This window comes from Myotis nattereri (genome assembly GCF_964212035.1).
Source record: "Myotis nattereri genome assembly, chromosome: 6".
Taxonomy (NCBI): domain Eukaryota; kingdom Metazoa; phylum Chordata; class Mammalia; order Chiroptera; family Vespertilionidae; genus Myotis; species Myotis nattereri.
The window spans coordinates 34306068-34331284 of record NC_138081.1 but is presented as its reverse complement, the minus strand read 5'-3'; the positions used below and the strand labels follow the sequence as shown (position 1 = coordinate 34331284).

The 25217-nt window shown below is 41.8% G+C and overlaps 1 protein-coding gene across 1 annotated transcript in view; it reads right to left on the bottom strand.

The window, feature by feature from the left end:
* The window catches only part of FAM135A (family with sequence similarity 135 member A), a 102378-nt gene that overhangs the window by 48553 nt on the left and 28608 nt on the right, over positions 1-25217 (bottom strand). The window contains exons 3-7 of the mRNA XM_081094484.1: positions 9906-10045; positions 9724-9794; positions 9226-9399; positions 4670-4796; positions 2792-2945 (exon numbers count right to left, since the gene is read on the bottom strand). Of these exons, the coding sequence (XP_080950610.1) occupies positions 2792-2945; positions 4670-4796; positions 9226-9399; positions 9724-9794; positions 9906-10045 (666 nt within the window). The remainder of the gene's footprint in view (positions 1-2791; positions 2946-4669; positions 4797-9225; positions 9400-9723; positions 9795-9905; positions 10046-25217) is intronic.

Sequence of the window (25217 nt, the reverse complement as noted above, 5' to 3'; positions counted from 1 at the left end):
AACATGTACTCTTCAGCACTACAAGCTAAAGCCTCCATAAATTCTACATCAAAACTATTAACAAACTTTCTTATAGAAATATCATTACACATGGCTTCTAAGTGTCACACCATTACTTTTTATAACACTACTTTTCAGGTATGTGGTACTGTCCTTCATTAATATTGTGGTTTAATAATTTTGTGGTCTGGTCATTAAATTAACCAAAATCCTATATAATAAAGATGTAATATGCAAATTAACCCTCACACCATCACAAGATGGCTGCCTACCACCAGGACAGCAGGGGGGTCAGTGAGGGACGACCAAACTATTGAACAGCAGGCTGTGTGGGGCAACCAGGCCAGCAGGGGGGCCATGAGGGGTGACCAGGCTGGCAGAGGAGGGCACTTGGGGGTGACCAGGCCAGCAGGGGGGGGCAGTTGGGGGTGATTAGGCTGGTGGGGAGGCAGTGAGGGGCGATTAGGCCAGCGGGGGGAGGGGGGAGCAGTTGGGGGAGACCAGGTTGGCGGGGGGGACAGTTAGGGGTGACCAGGCTGGCAGAGGGGGGCAGTTTGGTTTGGGGTGACCAGGCCAGTGGTGGGGGCAGTTAGGAGTGACCAGTCTGGTAGGGAGGAGGCAGTTAGGCGTGACCAGGCCGGCAGGGGGGCAGTTAGGGGCAGTCAGGCCGGCAAGCAGAGGCAGTGAGGGGTGATCAGGCCAGCGCGGGGGGCGCAGTTAGGGGCAACCAGGCAGGCAGACAGGTGAGTGATTAGGAGCCAGTGATCCAGGATTGTGAGAGGGATCCCAGATTGGAGAGGATGCAGGCTGGGCTGAGGGGAACCCCCCTCGTGCACGAATTTCGTGCACCGGGCCTCTAGTTTATTATATAATTCTCCTAAGAAAATATGTCCGAGTTCCAAAGAACCAAGTTAAAAAATATATGCACCATAATTTTTCCATTAATTGAGGATAAGTGATAGCCTAAAATCATCTATTCTACAAACAATCCTTTCATTTTAAAAAGTTTGTATTTTAAGGAGTAGTCTCTTATAGGATTTTCCTAAGGGAAATAGAAGGATTCAAAGTATAGGAAATAATAGTAAGGAAAAAGAAAATTTCAGAGGATAGTAATCAAAAGGCTTCCACACTTCCATTGTTATCTTTAGGAAGAACACAAAAAAGAACAAACACACATTCCTATTGGTTGTGTTTCTGTGTACACATTGGGATTTTTGCATCAAATACCCTAAACAGACTACTGATTCCTGCTTCTCGTCAAGTTAAAAAAGTTTGAACTGAACTAATGGAATTAATCAAACCGTCTGGAGTAGTTGCTGATAGGGAATGGCACAATATCCAGCATTTTCTCACAGCTGAATTTAAATAAGGTACAAATTATTATACTTTCTTATAATTCTTTTGCATTCCCAAATAGGCAATTATAAAAATAGGCTAATTAGTCTCAAACCCAAGAATTATTTTCAATAACAGTGACTATTTTTGAGTGCATCAATATGTTAAAAGACAGATTCTTGAGTAACAAAAGAAATAAACAAAGAACACTGAATAATTTAAGATTTAAAAAGTAATTCCTGATTTATTCAAATGTAAAATAAAAATAATTTACTCGGGTCCTAGCTGGTTTGGCTCAGTGTAGTATTGGCCTGTGGACCGAAAGGTCCCGGGTTAGATTCTGGTCAAGGGCACATGCCCGGGTTTGTGGGCTCGATCCCCAGTAGGGGGCATGCAGGAGGCAGCTGAACAATGATTCTGTCTCGTCACTGATGTTTATCTCTCTCGTTCCCTTCCTCTCGGAAATCAATAAAAAATATATATATATTAAAAATAATTTACTCAGAAGAGATCACTAAAATGTGCTTTTATGGTGCTATAAGCTGACATTTTAAAATAAAAGCTTATAAAAAAACTATCATTGAAAGTCTAAATAAAAACTTATTTTTGCTAATCCCAATAATTTGTCTTAATTATATATGTACAAGGATTTTGCAAACTACAAATGACATACAAAGTTAAGGTAATATGATTTTTTAAAATTTATTTTATTGAGAGAGGAAGGGGAGAGGAAGAGAGAGAGAGAGAGAGAGAAAGAGAGAGAGAGAGAGAGAGAGAGAAATGTCAGTGATGAGAGAGAATCATTGATCCGCTGCCTCCTGTACACCCCCTATTGAGGATTGAGCCTGCAACCTGGGCATGTGCCTTGAGCGGGAATTCAAACGTGACCTCCTGGTTCATGGGTAGATGCTCAACCACTGGGCCACACCAGCCGGGCAAGGCAATATGGCTTTTTTTTATCATCTACTGTAACATATATGCAAATATTATTGTTGGATTAAAACTAAAGTTTAATTATTTTCTGAAATGAAATGAAAGAAATAAGATCTGAGGTCACTTAAAACCAAATGTACATAAAAATGTCCTATCCTCTTTTTCAATTTTTAAATATTTGGAAGTATAAATTTAATTTATGTTCCCATGATTCTATAATTACATTTGCTTTCCAGTATACTTTCTGATTATAGTTGTAGTAATATATGAACATATGCTTTTATTAAAAAATCTATCAAAAGACTCATTTCAAACTTAGCATCAAGAAGTTAGTTCTCAATATCATAAATTGCAGAAAATAATTACCAAAGGTGGAAAAAGATGGAACTGAGAGAGAAGGAAAAGTGAAGCACTTAACATTATAGTTTTAGTATAGAAAAACTATGTCAAAGCTGATAACTAGTAACATGAAAATGAAGAAAATTACTTGAACTATAGGATAGGTCTGACTACTTTAACATACCTAGTTCTAGTTTCTGACAAGAGGGAATCTCTTCTGTTACCGTGATGAAGTAGCTGTGCAATCCCTTGAAGGCTAGCAGCAAAGTGGCACAAAGTGTATAATGAAAATGATAAGCATGATGTAGAAAGGAGTCTGCAATAATGAAGCTGCAACCCTAAATAAAGAATAGATTTGGGATATAGAGTATTAGTAACCAAATATGTAAAAAATGTTACACTTGAAACTTAAGAGAAATGAAATAAAAACCTTAAGCATTTACTAATTACAGTTATTCTAAGACATAAGAAATATGGCAATATTTTAAGGAGTTGTTCTTAATACAAGCAATTTAAACATGAAATGCAACTCTACCAATCTCAGCGACAGATTTTTAAAACAAGCAGATTATTAGTTTTTTAAAAATTTGAGGTTCAAATTACAGTTGGACTGAGGGACAGACACTCTGCTTTTATAGTATAACTAGTGTCCCAGTGCACGGATTCCTGCACATTGAAAGGAAATTAATTAGAAAAAATATTTTAATATTGCTATTCGCCCTTTCTCTATAATAGAAGTGTCAACCAAATTCATGATCGACAATGACAGATCGAAACACACACGTGCGATTGGCGCCAGCGAGAGCTTTATATGTATCATGCATGCATGAGTCAACTTAGCCTTTTATATGTATAGAATAAACTTGCTTACTTAGACCTGCTTTCTGATGTAGCTATACTTTTTCCAGCCCAGTGAAGCACCCCAACTTCTCTTTCAGGTAATTGTCAAAAACACAGCAATAAATATCAACACAAAGCAGATTATTATTGTAGATCACACAGGGAGAACAAAGGATAAAATATTTAACTGCAGCACTGTTTGACTATATTCTGTGCAGTGAGAGAAAACCTGAAGTCATTTCCAAGTTCTACCACTTCTTACTTCTTTTCAGTCAGGTCAAGTTTCTAAACGTTCTAAATCTCCGTTTTCCAGCTAATGGAAAAAAAATAGGATTCTACTGAGTCTCCTATCTACCTATTCCAGGAGTTCTGTGAGGACCAAATGAGATGAGGCATGGGAAAACGCTTCACAGACATTTGGTTAAAGTGTGAAATATTTGCACCTGGCTATTAAGCAAGTCGTGTTCCTGGGCTGAAGAAGCTCCAAGGAGACTAGCTGCTAGGGAGAGGAAGCCGGGCGTTGCTATGTGACGTCATTACATGGAGCCCACAGTGACCATTTTGGGTTGGGCTGTGGGCCTCATTTTGCGCCCTGGGGTCTTGGCAGCGTTGGCTGCGATTTGGTGGGGTGTTGCTCCGGGGTGGTGGCAGTGCCTGTGTCCCACTTGGGGGAAGCTGAGTGTTGGTTTGTCGGTGCCAGGTCCGTGGTGCCATTTATTTTTAAATGGCCAGTGAGTGTCATGGCAGCTCCTGCATTGAGCATCTGCCCCCTGGTGGTCAGTGCGCATTATAGCTACCGGTCAGACGGACACTTAGCCTTTTATATAAATATATATATAGATTCCCTTCTCCTTTCAGAGGAGTAATGGCTATACTTGTACTACTGCATGTTGAGTCTAACTATGCCAAATGTTCTTTACAGGCACGTTTAGAATGATTCTACCAGTTCTGTTAAGAGAGTAAGAGGTGCCAGTAATAAGTTTATAAAGGCAAAAATCTCTAACCATTAAATTTGGTAAAATCTTGAAGTATCCAGTTAAAATTTCAAAATAAACAACTGAAACCAACCAATTTGTTAGGGTCACATTTAATTAGGTCTATTAAGTTGTTGAACTCAAAACATTAATATAAAAGAAATATTGCATTCACAGACAAAACATTATAGAAACATCTCATTTGAAATAAGAAGGAAGAAAGGATCTATAAACATATCAGTTCTTACGTCTGGTGATAGCTGTTTTGTGTAGTTAATACCAAAGACCACACTTTCAAGAGTTGGAATCACAGAATCTCTGTTTTGTGCTGGTGCATTTCTATTTAACCAAGTAGTCTTCACAGGGCGAGGAAAGCTGGAGGAGTAAGTACATTATGGTCACAAAAGTCTACCTGAGTGATAAGTTAAATATTTAAAAAGAAAAGTCTTACAGGAATAGAATAAAAAGCAAGGGTTTTGCAAGTTTATGATTTCTTTTTTTTTTTTTACATATTTTATTGATTTTTTACAGAGAGGATGAGAGAGGGATAGAGAGTTAGAAACATCGATGAGAGAGAAACATCGATCAGCTGCCTCCTGTACACCTCCTACTGGGAATGTGCCTGCAACTAAGGTACATGCCCTTGACTGGAATCGAACCTGGGACCTTTCAGTCCGCAGGCTGATGCTCTATCCACTGAGCCAAACTGGTTAGCGAGCAAGTTTATGATTTCTAAAGTATTCCAAAGTAATTTTTCCTTTAGTAATTTGAATGATTATGAAAAGACACAATCTTATATAATATAGGTAATATGCAAACTGACCATCACATCCTCGCACAAGATGGACGCCACCATGTGGCCACAAGGTGGCCGGCAGGGGAGGGCAGATGTGGGCAATCAGGCCAGCAGGGAGGGTAGTTGGGGGCAACTGGGCCTGCTGGGGAGGTAGGGCAGTTGGGGGTGACTGGGCCTGCAGGGGAGAGAGGGGAGTTGGGGGCAACCAGGCCTGCAGGGAAGGGCAGTTACAGGCGACCAGGCCTGCAGGGAAGGGCAGTTACAGGCAACCAGGCTGGCAGGAGAGGGCAGTTGGGGGGGGGGGGGACCAGGCCTGCAGGAAAGGGCAGTTGGGGGCAACCAGGCCGGCAGGGGAGGGCAGTTAGGGGCAACCAGGCTGGCAGGGGAAGGCAGTTAGGGGCAACCAGGCTTGCAGGGGAGGTCAGTTAGGGGTGACCAGACTGGCAGGTGAAGGCACTTGGGAGAAAAATCAGGCTGGCAGGGGAGGGCAGTTGGAGGCGATCGGGCCGGCAGGAGAGGGCAGTTGGGGGCGATCAGGCCAGCAGGGGAGCAGTTAGGCGTTGATCAGGTTGGCAGAGGAGTGGCTGGGGGTGACCAGGCTGGCAGGCAGAAGTGGTTAGGGGCAATCAGGCAGGCAGGCAAGCAGTTGGGAGCCAGCAGTCCCGGATTGTGAAAGGGATGTCGGCAGTCGGACATCCCTTGAGGGGTCCCAGATCGTAGAGGGTGCAAACGCCCGCTACCCCCAGTGCACAAATTTTGTGCACCGGGCCTCTAGTGAATATACATTTTTAAAAACTAAGGTTAGATGCTTGAGATTACTTCTTTATAACTGGGCCTCAGGGATCCTAAAGACAAAACAGTCGGATCCAGAGTAGCTAAATGACAAATGAGGGTCAAGCTTTAATTTGGAAATACTGATCTTTCAGAACTGGTTACCAACTTTATAAAGTTAACACTTAATCAAATAAGGATACTACACAGAGAAGTAGAGAGTAGGGAAATTACTAAATTTATTTGTTGCCTCTATTTCTCAAAAAAAGATATTTTCCTTCTCTTCACTAAAAGGCTATGAACTCTATTAAGATTTTCTTTATATGTGCTTCAGGGCACCATCTCAACCATATATTACATGAACCACTGTTGTTAGTATTACCATTACATTTCATATAAAATTCTACAAATAAGAAGTCTATTCTGTTTGAAAGTTTAAAAATCATACACAATATTATTTGAGATAAAGTACTAGCTAATCATACATAGGCCAAAGCATTTGGACTATTTAGCAGTGTGAAAAAAGGGAAAAGACAGGAAAGTAAGTCAGTTTTGCCATAAGCAGAGAATAGCTTTCATCTGCAAAATCAAAATCCCCAGTAAAAAAGGGAGCAAGTCAATGGTAAATTCCACTTGCTACGATGCATTTTTGAGAACTGAGTTATAAAAGTTGTACTTAAAAGAATCTATAATAATAAAAGTATAATATACTAATTAGACCGGATGAAGCCAGGGCTGCAAGGGAAGCCCGGGTCCTGGGTGCCAGAGGGAAGCCAGTGCCGGCAGGAAGGCCTACTCTTGCACAAATTTTGTGCATCAGGCCTCTAGTTCATATATAACAAACAGGTTATGTAAAAAACAAGCAAAGAAAGAAATCCTAACCCCACTTAATTTTACATAACTGATTTAGTGGCTATAGTTGGGTTGATCATAGAAATTGTTTTAAAGAAAAGGGTAATAATATAAATTAAATTTTTTTCATTTTGTTTCAATAATAAAAAATTCACCTATAATAAAACTTCAGGAAACTTGTCGAAGCATAAATAATGAGGAATGTTACCCTTAACATGACCCCTCTACCAGCATACCACCAGCAAAAAGCTTTCTCTTACCCTTTCCTTGCTTCCCTTCTCCAGCCTCTCAAGCACAGGCAAAGAAAGGCAGGGAAAGATGTTGCTTCTTTCAGGGCAAAATTCTAGCAGCAAGAGAGGGGATATCAGGGCCCATGGCAGCTAGGTAAAGAACAGAACCTCAGATGTTGTACGCCCCTCATTTTCTTTCCCAGTCACTAACCAGAGCCAACACTTAATCCTCTTGGCTTCTGATTCTGAGTCAAAAATGTCTTCTCCTTCCAGAAAACAGTCTCTAGGAGATGAGCTGTCCCTTTCTCCTACTAGTCTGTGGCAAAAACTGCTGCATTACAAGAGGAAGCACACATTTAACTCACTAGTATTAGTATGAATATTGCTACTCTATGTATTCAGGACCTTAGAAAGCAACATTAATAACCTGAGCTAACCTCTATGAACTATATATTTTTCAGAAGAGAAACTAAGCCGGTGCTATAAAGAAAAAGGAATGGTAGATTTAGTTTAGTTAGGGATTCTAATTGAAAATACAAAAATAAGAGATTCAGAAAACTACAGGAATGTTTTTCATAAACAAATAAACTTTTATCATTAAAACCTAATACGCAATTCATATAAAAGTAGTATTACATACTACTTATTTAAAAGTTATATTTCAAAAACCACTTGTCAGAAAGTTTCATTCAGTTATCATATTATTACATATTAATTAAAACTAAATCTAAAAAATTTTGAGGAAGTTTATGTTAAAATAATATATAATAGCAACATGGTTCTATTTACAGAAGTTAAAAGCAATCGAGAACAAACTCTCAAAGGCCTAAGAGGTAAGACAAAGATGGCCAAACATTAGTTACTTATTAGAGAACTAGATCTTACTAGAGAATAAGGAAGGCAAAGCAAATTAAATAGAACTCTTCCTGGCTCTCTGCTCTAAAAGAGATTATGGGAAAACACAATGGAAGAGGTTCTCACAGTTTTAAAACAATGTAAAGATATGCCACAGGAGGCTCTTACTTGTGGGCAATATATTAAATTGTGGTGGTTTTGCCCTGGCTGGTTTGGCTCGGTGGATAGAGTGTTGGCCTCCGGACTGAAGGGCCCCAGATTCGATTCCGGTCAAGGGCATGTACCTTGGTTGTGGGCACATCCCCAGTAGGGGGTGTGCAGGAGGCAGCTGATCGATGTTTCTCTCTCACTGATGTTTCTAACTCTCTATATCTCTCTCCCTTCCTCTCCGTAAAAAATCAATAAAATATATTTAAAAATAAATAAGTAAATAAATTGTGGTGGTCTTCTGCAAATTCTGCGGATAATTCTACAAAATTACCGACTCCGTGTTCTGATAAATTAGTCTAATATCATAACCTTTAAGCATCATCCCTAATATCAGTTGTTTGAATCAGATTTGTGTCAGAAATTATAGACAATTAAAAATCCAATCAATTTGGAGTCTTTTCATATATTACTGATTTGAAAAGTGTCCATGAATTGCCCATACCATAAGGATAATGTTTTACTGTAAAAACGAGAGCTTGAATTGTATTCTTACATTAATAAAAGAAATTGTATCTCCCCAGGGTAGTGGACAAAAAAAAATAATTTCTCCAATGCATTTATTATGATCCAGAATTTTATGCACTTTTAAGCTAAAGTGATATACATAAAATAATTTTAAAAGACTTAGTCAAGATGTATTAAAATTGACTAATGACTTAGAAAACAAGAATTATTGTATAGTATAGATTTAAGAAGATAAAATTAGTCCACCCAGACAAGAAACAAAAATCTAAGAAAAAATGAATATACTTTTCCAGAGGGTGAATAATTACAGTGTAGCACTGCATAAAAACATAAATTCACACTAAACAATATTGTATGGTTATTTCCAGACTGCATCATTTTTCTTGTTCAGTATATCTGATAATGACTGCTGCATATTTCTGCAACAATAAAGTTATCAATCAAATGTTCCCATGCTCTTCAATTTTATTAATTTGATATTTTAGTATAAAATGAAAGTATTTACTAAATAACTATGAATTAGAAATTCCTTAGTTCTTCAGTTATCTTTATCAAAGTATCTGTTTTCAATATAAAAATAAAATATATTACATTAATAAAAACCAGGGTATTGGGTTAAATTTACCTTATTAGTGGCTGGTGTAGTGCAACCAAAGATGCATGGACTGTAACAGACACAACAGAAAGGTGGAAATAATCAAACATAACGTTAACATGATGATGAAGACCTCTATAGATGTTAAAGTGCAGCTTCAATGTTCGGCTACTTATTAGTTGCAAGGCATTCAGATCATCTGCCCTAGAAAAAGCAACATATGTGCATATAAGTATAGAATATTTCCTAAAGGCTAATATTCTGCAAAGCTGTTTACTAGTAAACTATTCAAACATTTAGTTACTTAATTACTTTTTAAAAACTGATAATGTAAATAATTTTTAAAGTATCATGTTTGAATTAGACAGCAATATATAAGTCTTGTCTGATTTCACTTTGTGCTCATGGCACAAAGGAGTAGGCCTAACCACTGGGGAAAGGCTGAATTCTAAGAAGTAAATGAGGACTCCAATATTAACAGGTAATAGAGTAACTATGGATTTTTAATTGTTTTGTTTGCCTACTTACGAATAATCTCCATCTGTAAAGTGTAGGTCCAAGGATAACAGAAAACCCATTTCCTCAAGAGTTTCTTCAATCTGAAGAAAAATTAAAATACAAAATACTTTTAAAATATTATAGAAAGTTATAAATATGCCTTGAGGTTTTACAAAAAATAGTTATGTAAATATATATAAAGAGATATGTACCTTTCTTTCATCCAACAACATTTTAACTTTGAAGATCATAACATCATTTAAAACAACCTCCTCATTTTTATATAGAATTTGAAATGTTTTACTGCAAATCAGAGAATCATGAACTGAAGCTGGAAAGGCTAAAGACATACCTAAAATAAATAAGATACATAATTGACAGTTAAAGGACAAAATATACTAAAAGTAAAGTAAAACTTTTACTTTAAAACACCGTAAGCTTGATTATATTACTCCAACGCCAATATCATTTTATTTAGCAATATTAAAATGTTTCTGATAATTTATTCATTTATATGAAAAAAAATGATAAGTACATTATAACCATTATTTAGTTGTACAAATATCATCATCAAGGAAGGTAATATGGAAATCACAAAGTAGGTATTTTAAAAGTAAAAAATTGGTATGTATACCACAGAAGCAAGCAAATTAGCTTTTCAAGAATTTGGTTTGCTTTTCTCCTGGTTGCTAGAAAGTAACCTCTAAAACTTGGAATAAAGAATCTAGCTGGGGGAAAAACCAAGACGGCGGCATAGGTAAACACCGGAGATTGCTGCCTCACACAACCACTTCAAAAATACAACTAAAAGACGGAACGGACATCATCCAGAAGCACAGGAAGGCTGGCTGAGTGGAAATTCTACAATTAGAAGGAAAGAGAACAGCACACTGAGACTCAGAAGAGGCGAAGTGCGGAAGTAAAATACAGAGGTACAGAGGCGCACGTGGAGTGGGCTGGCGGCTGAGGGTGTGGTTGTTGTTTTCAATCAGGAGGGAGTCTCAGGCTCTGAGCTCCAGTTCCGAGCAAGTCTCTAGGAAGCTAGACTCAGACGGGAGAAGTGGGACTGTCTGGCAACGGTTGGAACTCGAGGGCAGCTTTCTCTCGGAGGTGCTTGCAGCGTTTGCCGGGATGCTGAGAAGCAGCCCCTGAGGGCAGGACTGAGAGCAGCCATAACTGCTAGCTCCGCCCTGTTGATCCTGTGGGACCCGCCCCGCCCAAGCCATGCACGGAGCCTTTTGCTGGTAGCCTCAGGCAGAGGCTAGATTAGCACCTCCTTAGAGATCCAGGAGCCGGTTTGCCCAGTGGTCAGAGTGGGACCATCCAGTTTGCAGCCCCTTGGATCCATAAGGGACACACTCAGGGGGCAGACTCAGTGAGCACCAAAGCCTCATTGAAGCAAGTGTTGCCCCGGAGGGGTGTCTCCAGCACAGAAGTTCTCCCATTGCAGACACAGCTGATTCTCACAGCCAATTGGCCTGGAGGTCAAACCCTCCCAGTGTTACCTACAACAATCAAAGCTTAACTACAACAAGACTGTGCACAAAGACCACAAGGAGGTGCACCAAGAGTGTCCTCCACAGGTAATTGGGGAGGCTGCACCACTGGGCCCTAGAGGAAACTTAGCACGGAAAACCACTTTATCAACACAGGGAAGCATAAAAAATGCGGAGACAAAGAAACAGGACACAAATGACAGAAATGGAGGAAAACAAACTACCGGATTTGGAGTTCAAAACCACACATTTAAGGTTTTTCAAGAACTTTCTAGAAGCCGCCGATAAATTTAGTGAGGCTCTCAAAAAGACTGGTGAGACCACCGATAAATGTAGTGAGAGCCTCAAGAAATCTAGTCAGACTCTCGATGTTATGATAAAAGACCAACTGGAAATTAAACATACACTGACTGAAATAAAGGATATTATACAGACTCCCAATAGCAGACTAGAGGATCGCAAGAATCAAGCCAAAGATCTGAAATACGAAGAAGCAAAAAAACACCCAACCGGAAAAGCAAAATGAAAAAAGAATCCGAAAATACAAAGATAGTGTAAGGAGCCTCTGGGACAGCTTCAAGCGTACCAACATCAGAATTATAGGGGTGCCAGAAGATGAGAGAGAGCAAGATACTGAAAACCTATTTGAGGAAATAATGACAGAAAACTTCTCCTACCTGGTGAAAGAAAGAGACTTACAAGTCCAGGAAGCGCAGAGAACCCCAAACAAAAGGAATCCAAAGAGGACCACACCAAGACACATCATAATTAAAATGCCAAGAGCAAAAGACAAAGAGAGAATCTTAAAAGCAGCAAGAGAAAGAAACTCAGTTACCTACAAGGGCGTACCCATATGACTGTCAGTGGATTTCTCAACAGAAACTTTGCAGGCCAGAGGGAGTGGCAAGAAATAGTCAAAGTGATGAATGCCAAGAACCTACAACCAAGATTACTTTATCCAGCAAAGCTATCATTCAGAATTGAAGGTCAGATAAAGAGCTTCACAGATAAGAAAAAGCTAAAGGAGTTCATCACCACCAAACCAGTATTATATGAAGTGCTGAAAGGCATCCTTTAGGAAGAGGAAGAAGAAGAAAAAGGTAAAGATACAAATTATGAACAACAAATACACATCTATCAACAAGTGAATCTAAAAATCAAGTGAATAAATAATCTGATGAACAGAATGAACTGGTGATTATAATAGAATCAGGGGCATAGAAAGGGAGTGGACTGACTATTCTTGGGGGGGAAAGGGGTGTGGGGGATGCGGGAAGAGACTGGAGAAAAATCGTGCACCTATGGATGAGGACAGTGGGTGGGGAGTGAGGGCGGAGGGTGGGGTGGGAACTGGGAGGAGGGGAGTCATGGGGAGAAAAAGAGGAACAAATGTAATAATCTGAACAATAAAGATTTAATTAAAAAAAATAAAAATAAAAATTTTTAAAGAAAAAAAAAGAATCTAGCTGGGGAAAATGGGAGATATCGGTAATACTATCAACAATAAAATATACTTTAAAAAAATAAATTAAACAAAATAATAAGAAAAAGGAATCTGGCTGGTCATTGTCCCTGATTTCCTGGGAGGTGATCTCTGAATCCTTGGAATTTCCCACTGACAGAAGTGTCTCTGTTATTCATAGTGGGCCCTGAGAGTTTGTTAATGAGGTGATTCAAGGTGGGCCCCCAGATAGTTTATGCTAAGGAGATTCAGGATGGGAGTTGGCCACACCAGTAAGACCAACCACATGATTAGAGAGCTGGGACTTTTAGCCACATGATGTAAATCCAATCTCCAGGGAAGGGCAAGGGGCTTGAGATGATGATTCAATCAATCATGGCTATGTAATAAAACACAAATAAAAACTTTGGATATTAAAGTTTGGGTGAGCTTCCCTGGTTGGCAATATGCTATATTTTGTAACATATCAATTTTCTGGGAGGGTAATGCATCCTGACTCCATGGGGAGAGAATAACAGAAGTCTTACAAATCTAGGCTCCTCCCAGATCTTGCCTTATGCATTTCTTCTTTAGGTTCTAATTTTATCCTATATAATAAAACTGTAAGATAAGTAGAATGCTTTCCTGAGTTATATGACGTATTTTAGTGAATTATCAAACTGGCAGGGGTAATACAGGAACCGAAATTTATAGCCAGCTGGTTAGAAGTGAGGGTAGTTTGTGGACACCTAAACTTGCAGCTGGTGTCTGAAGTGAGAGCAATCTCAAAGACCATGTCCTTAGCCTATCAAGTTTGGTCTGCCCTCTGAGTTGTTGGTGCCAAGTCACTCCAGCAGCCCACCTGCTGTCTTATTTCTCTATCCTCAGATATAACATGATATGAGAATCCATCAAAGAAACTGGAGATGTTTAAGCCAGAGATAAAGCCAGGTGGGCATCCCTGTGGGTCAGCAAGCCCCGAGTGGGATATAAGGGTCCAACTGGAATAGGAGGGTAGTCTGTTCACATTGGGTGGTAGTCTGATGTTTGAGCCTGTGCCTGGTGAGAAGGGCAGCCTGTAGTGAAGTGTCAGAACCTGAGCAGGGTGAGGAGGACAGTCTAGGAGAAGGGGTGACTTAGAGTGAGGAATTGGGAGCCACGCAAGACGAGGGGGGCAACTGTATGGGAGGGTACCTAACGCTGGAGAGCTGGAGTTCAAATTAGGTAAGGAAGGTGTCCTTGTAGAGAGGCATCATGTAGAGTGTAGGAGTCCAAAAGAGAAGAGAAAACTTTCATATAGGGGAGAAAGTGAGTGTCGGCAGGCTGACACATTCTGATTGTGCCCAAGTAAGGTAAGGAGGGTGTCCACATAAGGGAGTCACCTGACACATAAAAAATACATAAATGCCTCCATATAATTCTGTAAATTACATCTACACTGAGTGTTACAGAGAAGGGCAGCTATGGCATCTTATAATATGAGGATGAGCCTAGTTTGTGGAGTCAGGAAAGCTTTGTTGACAATATAGCATTTGAGTTGAAATACCATGAAAAAATGTTAGTCAAATAAAGATGGAAAGAAAGAGCATTTCAGGAGGAAGGAACAGAAACTTATTGAAGGCAAAATTCATGTCTCATATTTCTTACTTCATATAGTATTATGAATATGGTCAGCACTAGTGGAGAAAATGGAACCGGTGTACGCTGTTGATGAGAATGTAAAATGGTGTATCCGCTACTGAAAACAATATGGAGGTTCCTCAAAAAACTAGAAATAGAACTACCATTGATCCAGCAATCCCACTTCTGGAAAACAGGATCTCAAAGACATATATGCATTCCCATTTTCATTGCAGCAATATCACAGTAGCCAAGAGGTAGAAACAACCTAAATGTCCATTAATGGATGAACAGATAAAGAAAATGAGGTATAGGATGGAATATTTTCAGACTTAAAAAAGAAAGAAATCCTGTCATACAATACAACATGAATGAACTGTGAGGACTGATGCTACATGAAATAGGCTGGTCAAATACAGGATGATTCTACTTCTATTAAGTTTATCTAAAATAGTCAAACTCATCGAAGCAGAGAGTAGAAAGGTGGTTGCTAGGGGGCTGAGAGGAGGGGGAAATGAGAAATTGCTTTTTATGGTATAGAGCAGTGATGGCGAACCTATGACATGTGTGTCAGAGGTGACATGTGAACTCATTTTTTTGGTTGATTTTTCTTTTTTAAATGGCATTTAACTATATAAAATAAATATCAAAAATATAAGTCTTTGTTTTACTATGGTTGCAAATATCAAAAAATTTCTATATGTGACACGGCACCAGAGTTAAGTTAGGGTTTTTCAAAATTCTGAAACGCCGAGCTCAAAAGGTTCGTCATCACTGATATAGAGTTTCAGTCATGCAAGATGAAAAAATTCCAGTGACTTTCTGTATAACAATGTGCATATAGTTAACAACACTGTACTGTACCCTTAAACATTTGTTAAAAGGGCAGATTTCATGTTATGTTTTTTTGTTTTAACCACTAAACAAAACAAAAAAAGAAAGGAAAAGAATGAATGTTTTACTCTAGAGTGTTAATACCCCAGGGCAATATCCTATAAAATAAAATCCTAATATGCTAAGTGTCTGACCATTCATTTGACCAGTCACTATGACGTGCACTGACCACCAGGGGGCGGACACACCGACCGGTAGGTTAGCTTGCTGCTGGGGTCTGGCTGATTGGGACTGGGCGAGGTGGGCCAGGCACACCCTGGAGCCCTCCTGTGGTCCCTCCCCGGCCCCGATAGTGCACAAGAGGGGTCCCTTGGCCTGGCCTGTGCCCTCTCGCAATCCGGGACCCCTTGGGAGATGTCAGAGAGTAGGTTTTGGCCCGATACCCACAGGCCATACTGAGGGACCCCACCAGCGCACCAATCCGTGCACTGGGCCTCTAGTATTTAGAGAATAGCCCTGAGGATTCTGTCCTAAGGTAAATAGTAATCTTCCTTACATTCTGTATTTGGGCCTGAGTGCCCAACTATACCACAGCTTACCCAATTACAAACCTTTATCTCTGTTTTCAGGCCCACCTTTTACTTCCCTTCATCTGTTACACCTGCCAAAAATCCTGGAAGGTGTTCCAGAAGGTAGTTTAGCTCTCACTTGTGTTTTCTGTCCTTCAAAAATTTGTTGAAATATTTGTCTGTTACCTTTTTGTGCTTTTATACTGCTACTAGAGGCCTGGTGCACGAAATTCGTGCGGGGGTGGGGGGGGGGGCGGTGGGTGGTGTCCCTCAGCCCGACCTGCACCCTTGCCAATCTGGGATCCCTCTCACAATCCGGGACCACTGGATCCTAACTGCTCACCTGCCTGCCTGCCTGATTGCCCCTAACTGCTTCTGCCTGCCAGCCTGATCATCCCCTAACCACTCCCCTGCTGGCCTGATTGATGACTAACTGTTCCCCTGCAGGCCTGATTGCCCCCAACTGCCCTCCTGTGATGGACTGACTGCCCACAACTGCCCTCCCCTGCTGGCCTGATTGCCCAACTGCCCTCCCCTCCTGCGACCCACCTCCTCCACCGGGACCTGTCTCCTCCACGCTGCGAGGAGCTGCGGGACCCCCAGGCCTCACCGCGCAGAGCAGCCACCGGACCCCGCCTCTGCTGTGTATGTGACCAACTTGTGGCACCCATCTTGTGACGTCACGTGTGAGGACCACCTAGGCTTTTATTAGTATAGACTAGAGGCCCGGTGCACAAAAATTTGTGCACTGGCGGGGGGGGGGGGTTCCCCCTCAGCCCCACTTGTGCCCTCTCATAGTCTGGGACCCCTTGGGAGATAACGACCTGCTGGCTTAGGCCCACTGCCAGGTGGTAGAGGGCAGGCCCAATCCCTAGGTGACTGCCCTGCAGCCCCTGGTTGGGCTCAGAGCAGGGCCGATTGGGGGGTTGGGGCACCGCCCTCTGTCACACTCAAGGCAGGGTCGAAGGGGAGGTTGCGGTGCCAGCCCCTGTTACACACAGAGCAGGGCGGATCAAGGGGTTGTGGCGCCAACCATCACATACAGAGCCGGCCGATCAGGGGGTTGGGGCGCTGCCCACTGTCACTCAGAGCAGGGCCCATCAGGGTGGTTGGGGCTCCGTACCCTGTCACACACCCAGCAGGGCCGATCAGGGGGCTGGGGAGCTCCCACCTGTCACGCACAGAGTAGGGCCGATAGGGGAGTTGGGGCACTGGCCCGTCACACACAGAGCAGGGCGAATCAGGGGGTTGAGGTGCCACCCCCTGTCACCCACAGAGCAGGGCCGATCAAGGGGTTGGGGCACTCCCCCCTGTCACACTCAGGGCAGGGCTGATGGGGAGGTTGGGGTGCCGCACCCTGTAACACACAGAGCAGGGCCCATGGGGGGGTTGGGGCGCCGCACCCTGTCACACACAGAGCAGGGCCGATCAGGGGGTTGGGGAGCTCCCCCCTATCAGACACAGAGAGGGCCAATCAGGGGGTTGGGGCACTCCCCCCTGTCACACTCAGGACAGGGCTGATGGGGAGGTTGGGGTGCCGCACCCTGTAACACACAGAGCAGGGCCCATGGGGGGGTTGGGGCGCTGCACCCTGTCACACACAGAGCAGGGCCAATCAGGGGTTTGGGGAGCTCCCCCCTATCAGGCACAGAGCAGGGCCAATCAGGGGGTTGGGCGACTTCCCCTGTCATGAACAGAGCAGGGTGGATAGGGAGATTGTGGCCCTGCCCCGTCACACACAGCCACAGGGCGATCAGGGGGTTTGGGCGCTGCCCCCTGTCACGCTGCTCCAGGGGCCAGGAGGCCTTGCGGCTCCGCTGATCCCAGTGCTGGGAGGCCTCACAGCTCCGTTGATCCCAGGCCAGGAGGCCTCGCGGCTCCACTGATTCCGGGACTGGGAGGCTCCGCTGATCCCAGGCCAGGAGGCCTCGCGGCTCCGATGATCCTGGTGCTGGGAGGCTCCGCTGATCCCAGGCCAGGAGGCCTCGTGGCACCGCTGATCCCAGGCCGGGAGGCCTCATGGCTCCGCTGATCCCGGTGCTGGGAGGCTCTGCTGATCCCAGGCCGGGAGGCCTCGCGGCTCTGCTGATCCCGGTGCTGGGAGGCATATTACTATATAGGATAGAGGCCTGGTGCACGGGTGGGGGCCGGCTGGTTTGCCCTGAAGGGTGTCCTGGATCAGGTTGGGGGTCCCGCTGGGGTGCCTGGCCAGCCTGGGTGAGGAGCTGAGGGCCGTTTTCAGGCTGGCAGGCGACTGAAGCTCCCAACCTCTCCTTTTTTTTTATTCTGAGATTTATTTACCTTCTATAGCTGTCACTGGAGCTGAGAGCCCGCTCCAGCTCTGAGACCTCCACTGCTAAAAGCAGATATCTAGGGATTGTTTAGCTTCTATATTTGCAACATTGTTTCTTAGAGTGCAGCTCAGAGCTGGGCAGCGGCAGGCGGGGAACCTTGGCTTCCTCCATCACTGAAGCAAGCAAGCCTCATGTTCGCTTCAGCTGCCTGGCTGCCGGCCGCCATCTTGGTTGGCAGTTAATTTGCATATCTCGCTGATTAGCCAATGGGAAGGGTAGCAAAGTTACGGTTAATTACCATGTTTCTCTATTATCAGATAGGATTACTAAAGAGTATTGGAAACAAAAAACCCCAAGCATACGGGATGCTCAGTTTGTCTTGAGTCTGAAGCCCTCTCTGCTTTTAATATTTACTAGTTGATACTCTGCCTATAAGCTTAGGAACTACTTTTTTCATTGCTTTAATTTACGAGTAGGCACTATGTTTTATACATAATAGGCACTCAGCAATTATTTACTGAATAAATGAACTTTCATCTAACTTCTTGATTTATTGTCCTATTTCCTTGCTGAAATGACTCTATTTTCACTCTGCATCTCAGTTATCTGCTAACCCAAATGGCAGATCTACAACTTTAGTAAGTGACTTGTGATACAGACCTATACATTTTTACATTTAGTCATAATTTATATTTTATTTCTCTCACTATCTTTCAGCATTTTGTTTGGTTAAACAGCTAGCATTGGTATCTCTTATTTTGTGAACAAATGAGCATTCATCTATAAAAAGCTAGCAACCAGAATGCCGTAACAACAAGAATGACCAGTCACTATGACGCCCACTGTGGCCAGCGAACCTCCGGCCAACCTCCTGCAGCCCCTCCCCACAGCCGGCCCCACCTCCAATCAGCCCCCACCACCCCAATTGGCCTGCAGCCCCTCGCCCCAGCCAGCTCTGCCCCCGATTGGCCCTCTCCAAACCAATTGGGGGTGGGGTTGGCTGGCCAACCTCCCATGGCCCCTGACCCTTGATCGGTCCCCCAGCCCATTCCCTCTCGGCCCCTCCCCCCAGCTGACCGGCCCTGATCAGCCCCGATCTGGGTGGGCCGGCCAGCCAACCTTCTGCCATCTCCTTCTTCCGAAGAGCCGGGCTGGCCGGACCCCACCTATGCACGAATTCGTGCACTAGCCTCTGGTTCAATCATCCTATCTAATAATAGAGAAACATGGTAATTAACCATAACTTTGTTACCCTTCCCATTGGCTAATCAGCGAGATATGTAAAATAACTGCCAGCCAAGATGGCGGCTGGCAGCCAGGCAGGTGAAGTGAACATGAACATGAGGCTTGCTTACTCCAGTGATGGAGGAAGTCAACATTCCCCGCCTGCCGCAGCTCAGCTCTGAGCTCCGGATGAAACAATGTTGCAATTATAGAACCTAAACAAACCCCAGAAACCTGCTTTCAGCTAACGCGGCCTCAGAGCTTAGAGCGGCCAGTGATGGCAACAGAGTTTCAATTATAGAATCTAAACAAACCCAGGTACCTGCTTTCAGCCGGCAACAGCCTCAGAGCTGGAGCCTGCTCTCAGCTCCAGTGACAGCTATAGAAGGTAAATTAATCCCAGAATAATAAAAAAAAAGAAAAAAGGAGAGGCTGGGAGCTTCAGTCACCCACCAGCCTGAAAACCGCCCTCAGCCCCTCACCCAGACTGGCCAGGCACCCCAGTGGGGACCCCCACCCTGAAGGGGGTGTGACCAGCTGAAAACAGCCATCATCCCATCATCCAGGCTGTCCAGGCACCCCAGTGGGGACCCCCACCTTGAAGGGGGTGTGACCAGCTGCAAACAGCCATCATCCCCTCATCCAGGCTGGCCAGGCACCCAAGCGGGACCTCCACCCTGAAGGGGGTGTGACCAGCTGCAAACAGCCATCAGCCCATCATCCAGGCTGGCCAGGCACCCAAGCGGGACCCCCACCCTGATCCGGGACACCCTTCAGGGCAAACCAGCCAGCCTCCACCTGTGCACCAGGCCTCTATCCTATATAGTAAACGGGTAATATGGAAGCTGACCCTAACAGCAGAAGGACTGGGAATGACTGATCACTATGACACATACTGACCACCAGGGGGCAGATGCTGAATGCAGAAGCAGCCCTCTGGTGGTCAGGGCACTCTCACATGGGAGGAGCTCTGCTCAGCCACAAGCCAGGCTGATAGCTGCCAGTACAGCGGTGGTGGTGGGAGCCTCTCCTGCCTCCTCAGCATCGCTAAGGATGTCTGACTGCAGTTTAGGCCTGCTCCCCGCTGGCAAGTGGACATCCCCCAAGGGCTGCTGGGCTGCCAGAGGGATGTCTGATTGCCATCTTAGGCCCAATCCCCTGGGGAGCGGGCCTAAGCCAACAGGTGGTCATCCCCTGAGGGGTCCCAGACTGTGAGAGGGCACAGGCCGGGCTGAGGGACCCTTTATTCCCCCCGAGTGCACAAATTTTTGTGCACTGGGCCTCTAGTCTATAATAATAAAAGCGTAATATGCTAATTAGAACTGACAACCTTCAGAACGAAGCCGCAATGGCGGAAGCCGAGCCCCTTGCACAAATTTCATGCATTGGGCCTCTAGTAATTTATTAAGCCTCTAAAATACCAGGAGCTTTGAGATATGAACATAAATAAGAACACTATTTCTTTTTAGAGTTCCTAATCTAGTTCGAATGGAAACATACTAGAAAATAATTGCAGTACAATGTGCTAATCTCTTAACTTCCTATTTCAGGAGACTAAAGCAAATGGCAATGTAATTATCATTATCTCTTAAGCCAGGTAAATAGATAACTAATGGAAGTGATAGAGGAAGCTGCTGACCACAGAGAAAGCAAAATGAAGGCTTATAATGGCAAATACTTTCATTATCTATGCAAAGTTTATTGAAAGATCTAACTTTATGGTAAGTTTTCTATTCACAGTTGTTGAGATTATTTAGTTACTAATAACAGTGATATAATAATATGAATGGTCTCTAGCTATATATTTCCTTAAACTTTCCTCATCTTATAAAAGCATTCTGATTTAATGATTTTTGATGTTTGATTGCTTTAGAAATCCAAATTCTGAGGGGAAAAAAAATTAGAAAGTGCTATGGAAACAGTAGAGGAAACTTCTAACTACCTATGGGAGTTAATCTATAGCTTAACAAAGAAGAAATGAGGAAGAGAGAATGTGTAAAATAATGAGGTAATTTAGAACCCATCACATTTGAGAAATCAGTAGTGGTTCTATAGAATCCATAGGGAGAATGGTGGGAAATACAGTTAGACATGTAGAATAGAGTAAAATAATGAAAAACCTTAACAAGTCAACAAAACTACCACAACATTTCAGTGGCTCTCAAAGAATGGGCCTGAAAAGTTGGTTGCTAGACAAAGCTTATGGGGACAACTAATAGGGGAGAAAGAGATGGTTCTTCTAGTACAGCGGTTCTTAATCTGTGGGTCGTGACCCCTTTGGGGGTCAAACGACCCTTTCACAGGGGTCGCCTAAGACCATCAGAAAACACATATATAATTACATATTGTTTTTGTGATTAATCACTATGCTTTAATTATGTTCAATTTGTAACAATGAAAATACATCCTGCATATCAGATATTTACATTACAATTCATAACAGTAGCAAAATTACAATTATGAAGTAGCAACGAAAATAATTTTATGGTTGGGGGTCACCACAACATGAGGAACTGTATTAAAGGGTCGCAGCATTAGGAAGGTTGAGAACCACTGTTCTAGTAGCACTTCAAAATATTTAAAGCTTTATCATAAGTGGCTTATTAACTACTGCCAAAGCAAAGCACCTGGACACCAATCCTTTCTTCATTTGATAACTAGTCCTTATTTTCAACTTTACTTTTTTTATGATATTAATTTTTAAACTGCTAAAACCTGTATAAGAGCACTAGGTAGTGGTAGGTAGGAAGAAGAATGTAAAACATATGCACAGAAAGAATTTTATCCAGACAGATGATTTTAGAAAAACGCTAGTCAAATACAAATACCTGAAAATGGTGTGTGTTTTTTTTTGTTCCAATAAGGGTTGATTTCCTATTAGTCCAAATGCTTATCTAATTGAGAACTTATATAAAAGTGGAGAATATATATACATATTAGTAATAAGACCTTCCTCACACATTGTTTGAATTTTTGTGAAATTTCTCCAACTTTCTCCTCATATATAATAGTCTCAAATTACAACTAGACATTTTCCCAAAGACATCAAAGTAGTCAACAGGCACACAAAAAGATGTTCAATATCAGTAATCACCAGAGAAATGCAAATCAAAACCACAATGAGCTATCACTTCACACCTGTTAGAATAGCTTTCATCAATAAGATAAGAGACAAAAGGTGATGTACTGATGATGATGTAGTGAAAGGGAACCCTTACACACTGTCAGTGAAAATGTAAATTGGTCCAATCACTATGGAAAACAATATGGAGGTTCTTCAAAAAATTAAAAATAGATGTACAATATAATCTAGCAGTTCCACTTTTGGATATATACTCAAAGGAAAGGAAAACAGAGTTTTGAATAGATATATGCACTCTCATGTTTTTTGCAACATTATTCACAATAGACAGGATATGAAAACAACCTAAAGCTCTTCAACAAATGAATGTATAAAAAGGTGTGATATGTATTTACAATGGAATATTACTCAGCCATGAGAAAGGAGTATATCCTGCCTTCTAACAACATGGATGGACCCTGAACACATTATGCTAAGTGAGATAAGTCAGAGAGAGAAAGACAAATACTATATATCACTTATGTAGAATCTAAAAAAGTCAAACTCATAAAAAACAGAGAGTAAAATCATAGTTACCAAGGGATGGGAGTGGTGGTATAAGATTGATGTTGTTTAAGGGTAGGTACAAACCTTCACTAAGTAGTAAATAAGCCATAGAGATCTAATGCACAGTGTAATGTATATAGACAACAATAGTTTACTATAATTATGTAATGTGAAAAATTACAAAGGCAATCATATTACACTATATAAGTGTATCAAAGTAACATGTTGTACACCTTAAATTTATACATAGCTAGTGGGTGGCAAAACAAAATGTAAAACTAGTTATATCCAAATTCAAACACTTTCTATAGATTAAGCCAGTTTTATAAGCACAGAAATGTAATCCCAAGTATCTAGATTTCTTTGATAAGTTATAAATTCAGGGATCTTTTGTAGGTCGCTTCCTCTCTTCAATTTCCCCTTCTTGCTCTTAGTCATCATTGTTCATGCTTCTTATATCAAAAACATTTTTAGTGATTTAAAAATTTTTAAATTTACTTATTAACATGAGATATAATCCTATGTACTTAATCACTATGCTACATAACTGAAATTATATAAATCATAGGAAAACATAAAATTAATTTCACTGTAAGTTTTAGCTCTTTACAACAGTAAATGGTTCACAAATTATAGTAAATGAGCCAAAACTTGACTGCTTTCCAATCTTTCTTATTTCACCAGAAGCCCAATAATACTTTACACATATACAACCCTTTACAACTTGCTAAGAACTTTTACTTATTTCTACACCTTATTTAACTTATTTTGACAACCTTGTAAAGTAGGAAACACATTTCATAGATGAGAAACTGAAGATCACAGATGTTAAGCGAGTTTGCCAAGGTAATATAAAAGGAAGCTGGAATCCTGATTCCAAGTTACTACTTCACTAACTACAACAGAGCCTCATCTTTGAATCTACAACTTCTAAAATACCAAAGATATCTCTATATCACAGGTGACCCAGATCAATACCAAAATGGTAACTAGTTTTGCCTTGTCTTGCCAGAAACTTATGATCCTCTTTCTATATGCTGGATAGTACTTCAATTTTATAAACCCTTTCCCTGTTGTGTTACTATAAAAATGTTAATGTTGTTACGTATTTCAACATTTGGAACCAACCCATAGAAAAAGCACATAAGATTTAACTACTAAACAGACTATGAATGTTAGCAACCTGGATAATATAAAACAAAATATATCTAACAGGTTTGGAGGTAGAGAAAAAGAGAATTTTGAATAAAAACACAAGCCTGTATATATCTCCTTATTTAATAAACTAGAGGCCTGTTGCACGAAAAGATTCGTGCAATAGGCCTTCCCTTCCCCTGGCTGCCGGCACCAGTTTTCCTCCGGCACCCAGGACCCAGGCCTTCGCTCCGGCCAGAGCCACCTTCAGCCCTTGCTGCTGTGGCCGGAGCCGCCTTCACAGCCCTTGCTGCTCCGGCCAGAGCTGCCTTCAGTCTTCGCTTTGCCGCTTCACGCCTATGTATGCAAATTAACTGCCATCTTTGTTGGCGGTTAATTTGCATATCTTGCTGATTAGCCAATGGGAGGCGTAGCAAAGGTACGGTCAATTACCATGTATGTCTATTATTAGATAGGATACTGTATGTCTCATTTAATAAGAGGCCTGTCATATTTGCTGAAATAAGGTATGAAGCCTTAAGTATATTATATGCAGGTATAGTAATGGTTAAAGAAAGATATGGAAATCACAGTATATCTCTTCTTAAAAGTGGATGGCGGAATAGTGTAAGATAAATTGTCATTTATCATAAGAAGTGAAAATGTCTATATAGAGGAAACAATTAGGACTAGAGAAACAGTAAAATGTGGATGCATCTAGAGAATGAGCTATGGTTTTCACTACCAATCTTTCTGTTCTAATAGATCTTTTAACTATTTGCCTGTATTATTTGCGTAAGAATTTTTTTTTCAGAGAAAAAGAATATATGGATATTAAAAAGTAAATAAAATAATATACATTTCTTTTTAAAAAATACTATCACTATTAGAAATGAATATTTTTTATTTGAAGTTTTTGTTGAAATTGTACACAGTCCTCTAAAATTTTATGCTGGGGCCTAGAACTAGAACGACTTCTCTGTTGCATAAGTCTCTGAACATATTCTTACTAATCAATTTCAATAGCCAAATACTCTTTGTCTTTCATGACTGCTGTTACTACAGAGGACAGATACTTCCTAACCCAAACCTCTCACTGTCAGCATAATCTCATGCTGGAAATAATTTAAATGTGTTAAGATAAGCTAAATAATACCATCTAATTCCTCCATCTAACCTGCCCTACTGTGACTCACAGACAAAATCATTTTTTTGGTTCTTCTTGAACATTTTCCATAAATATGCACAAGGTGTAGGAATTATGATAAAATAGAAAGATAAGGT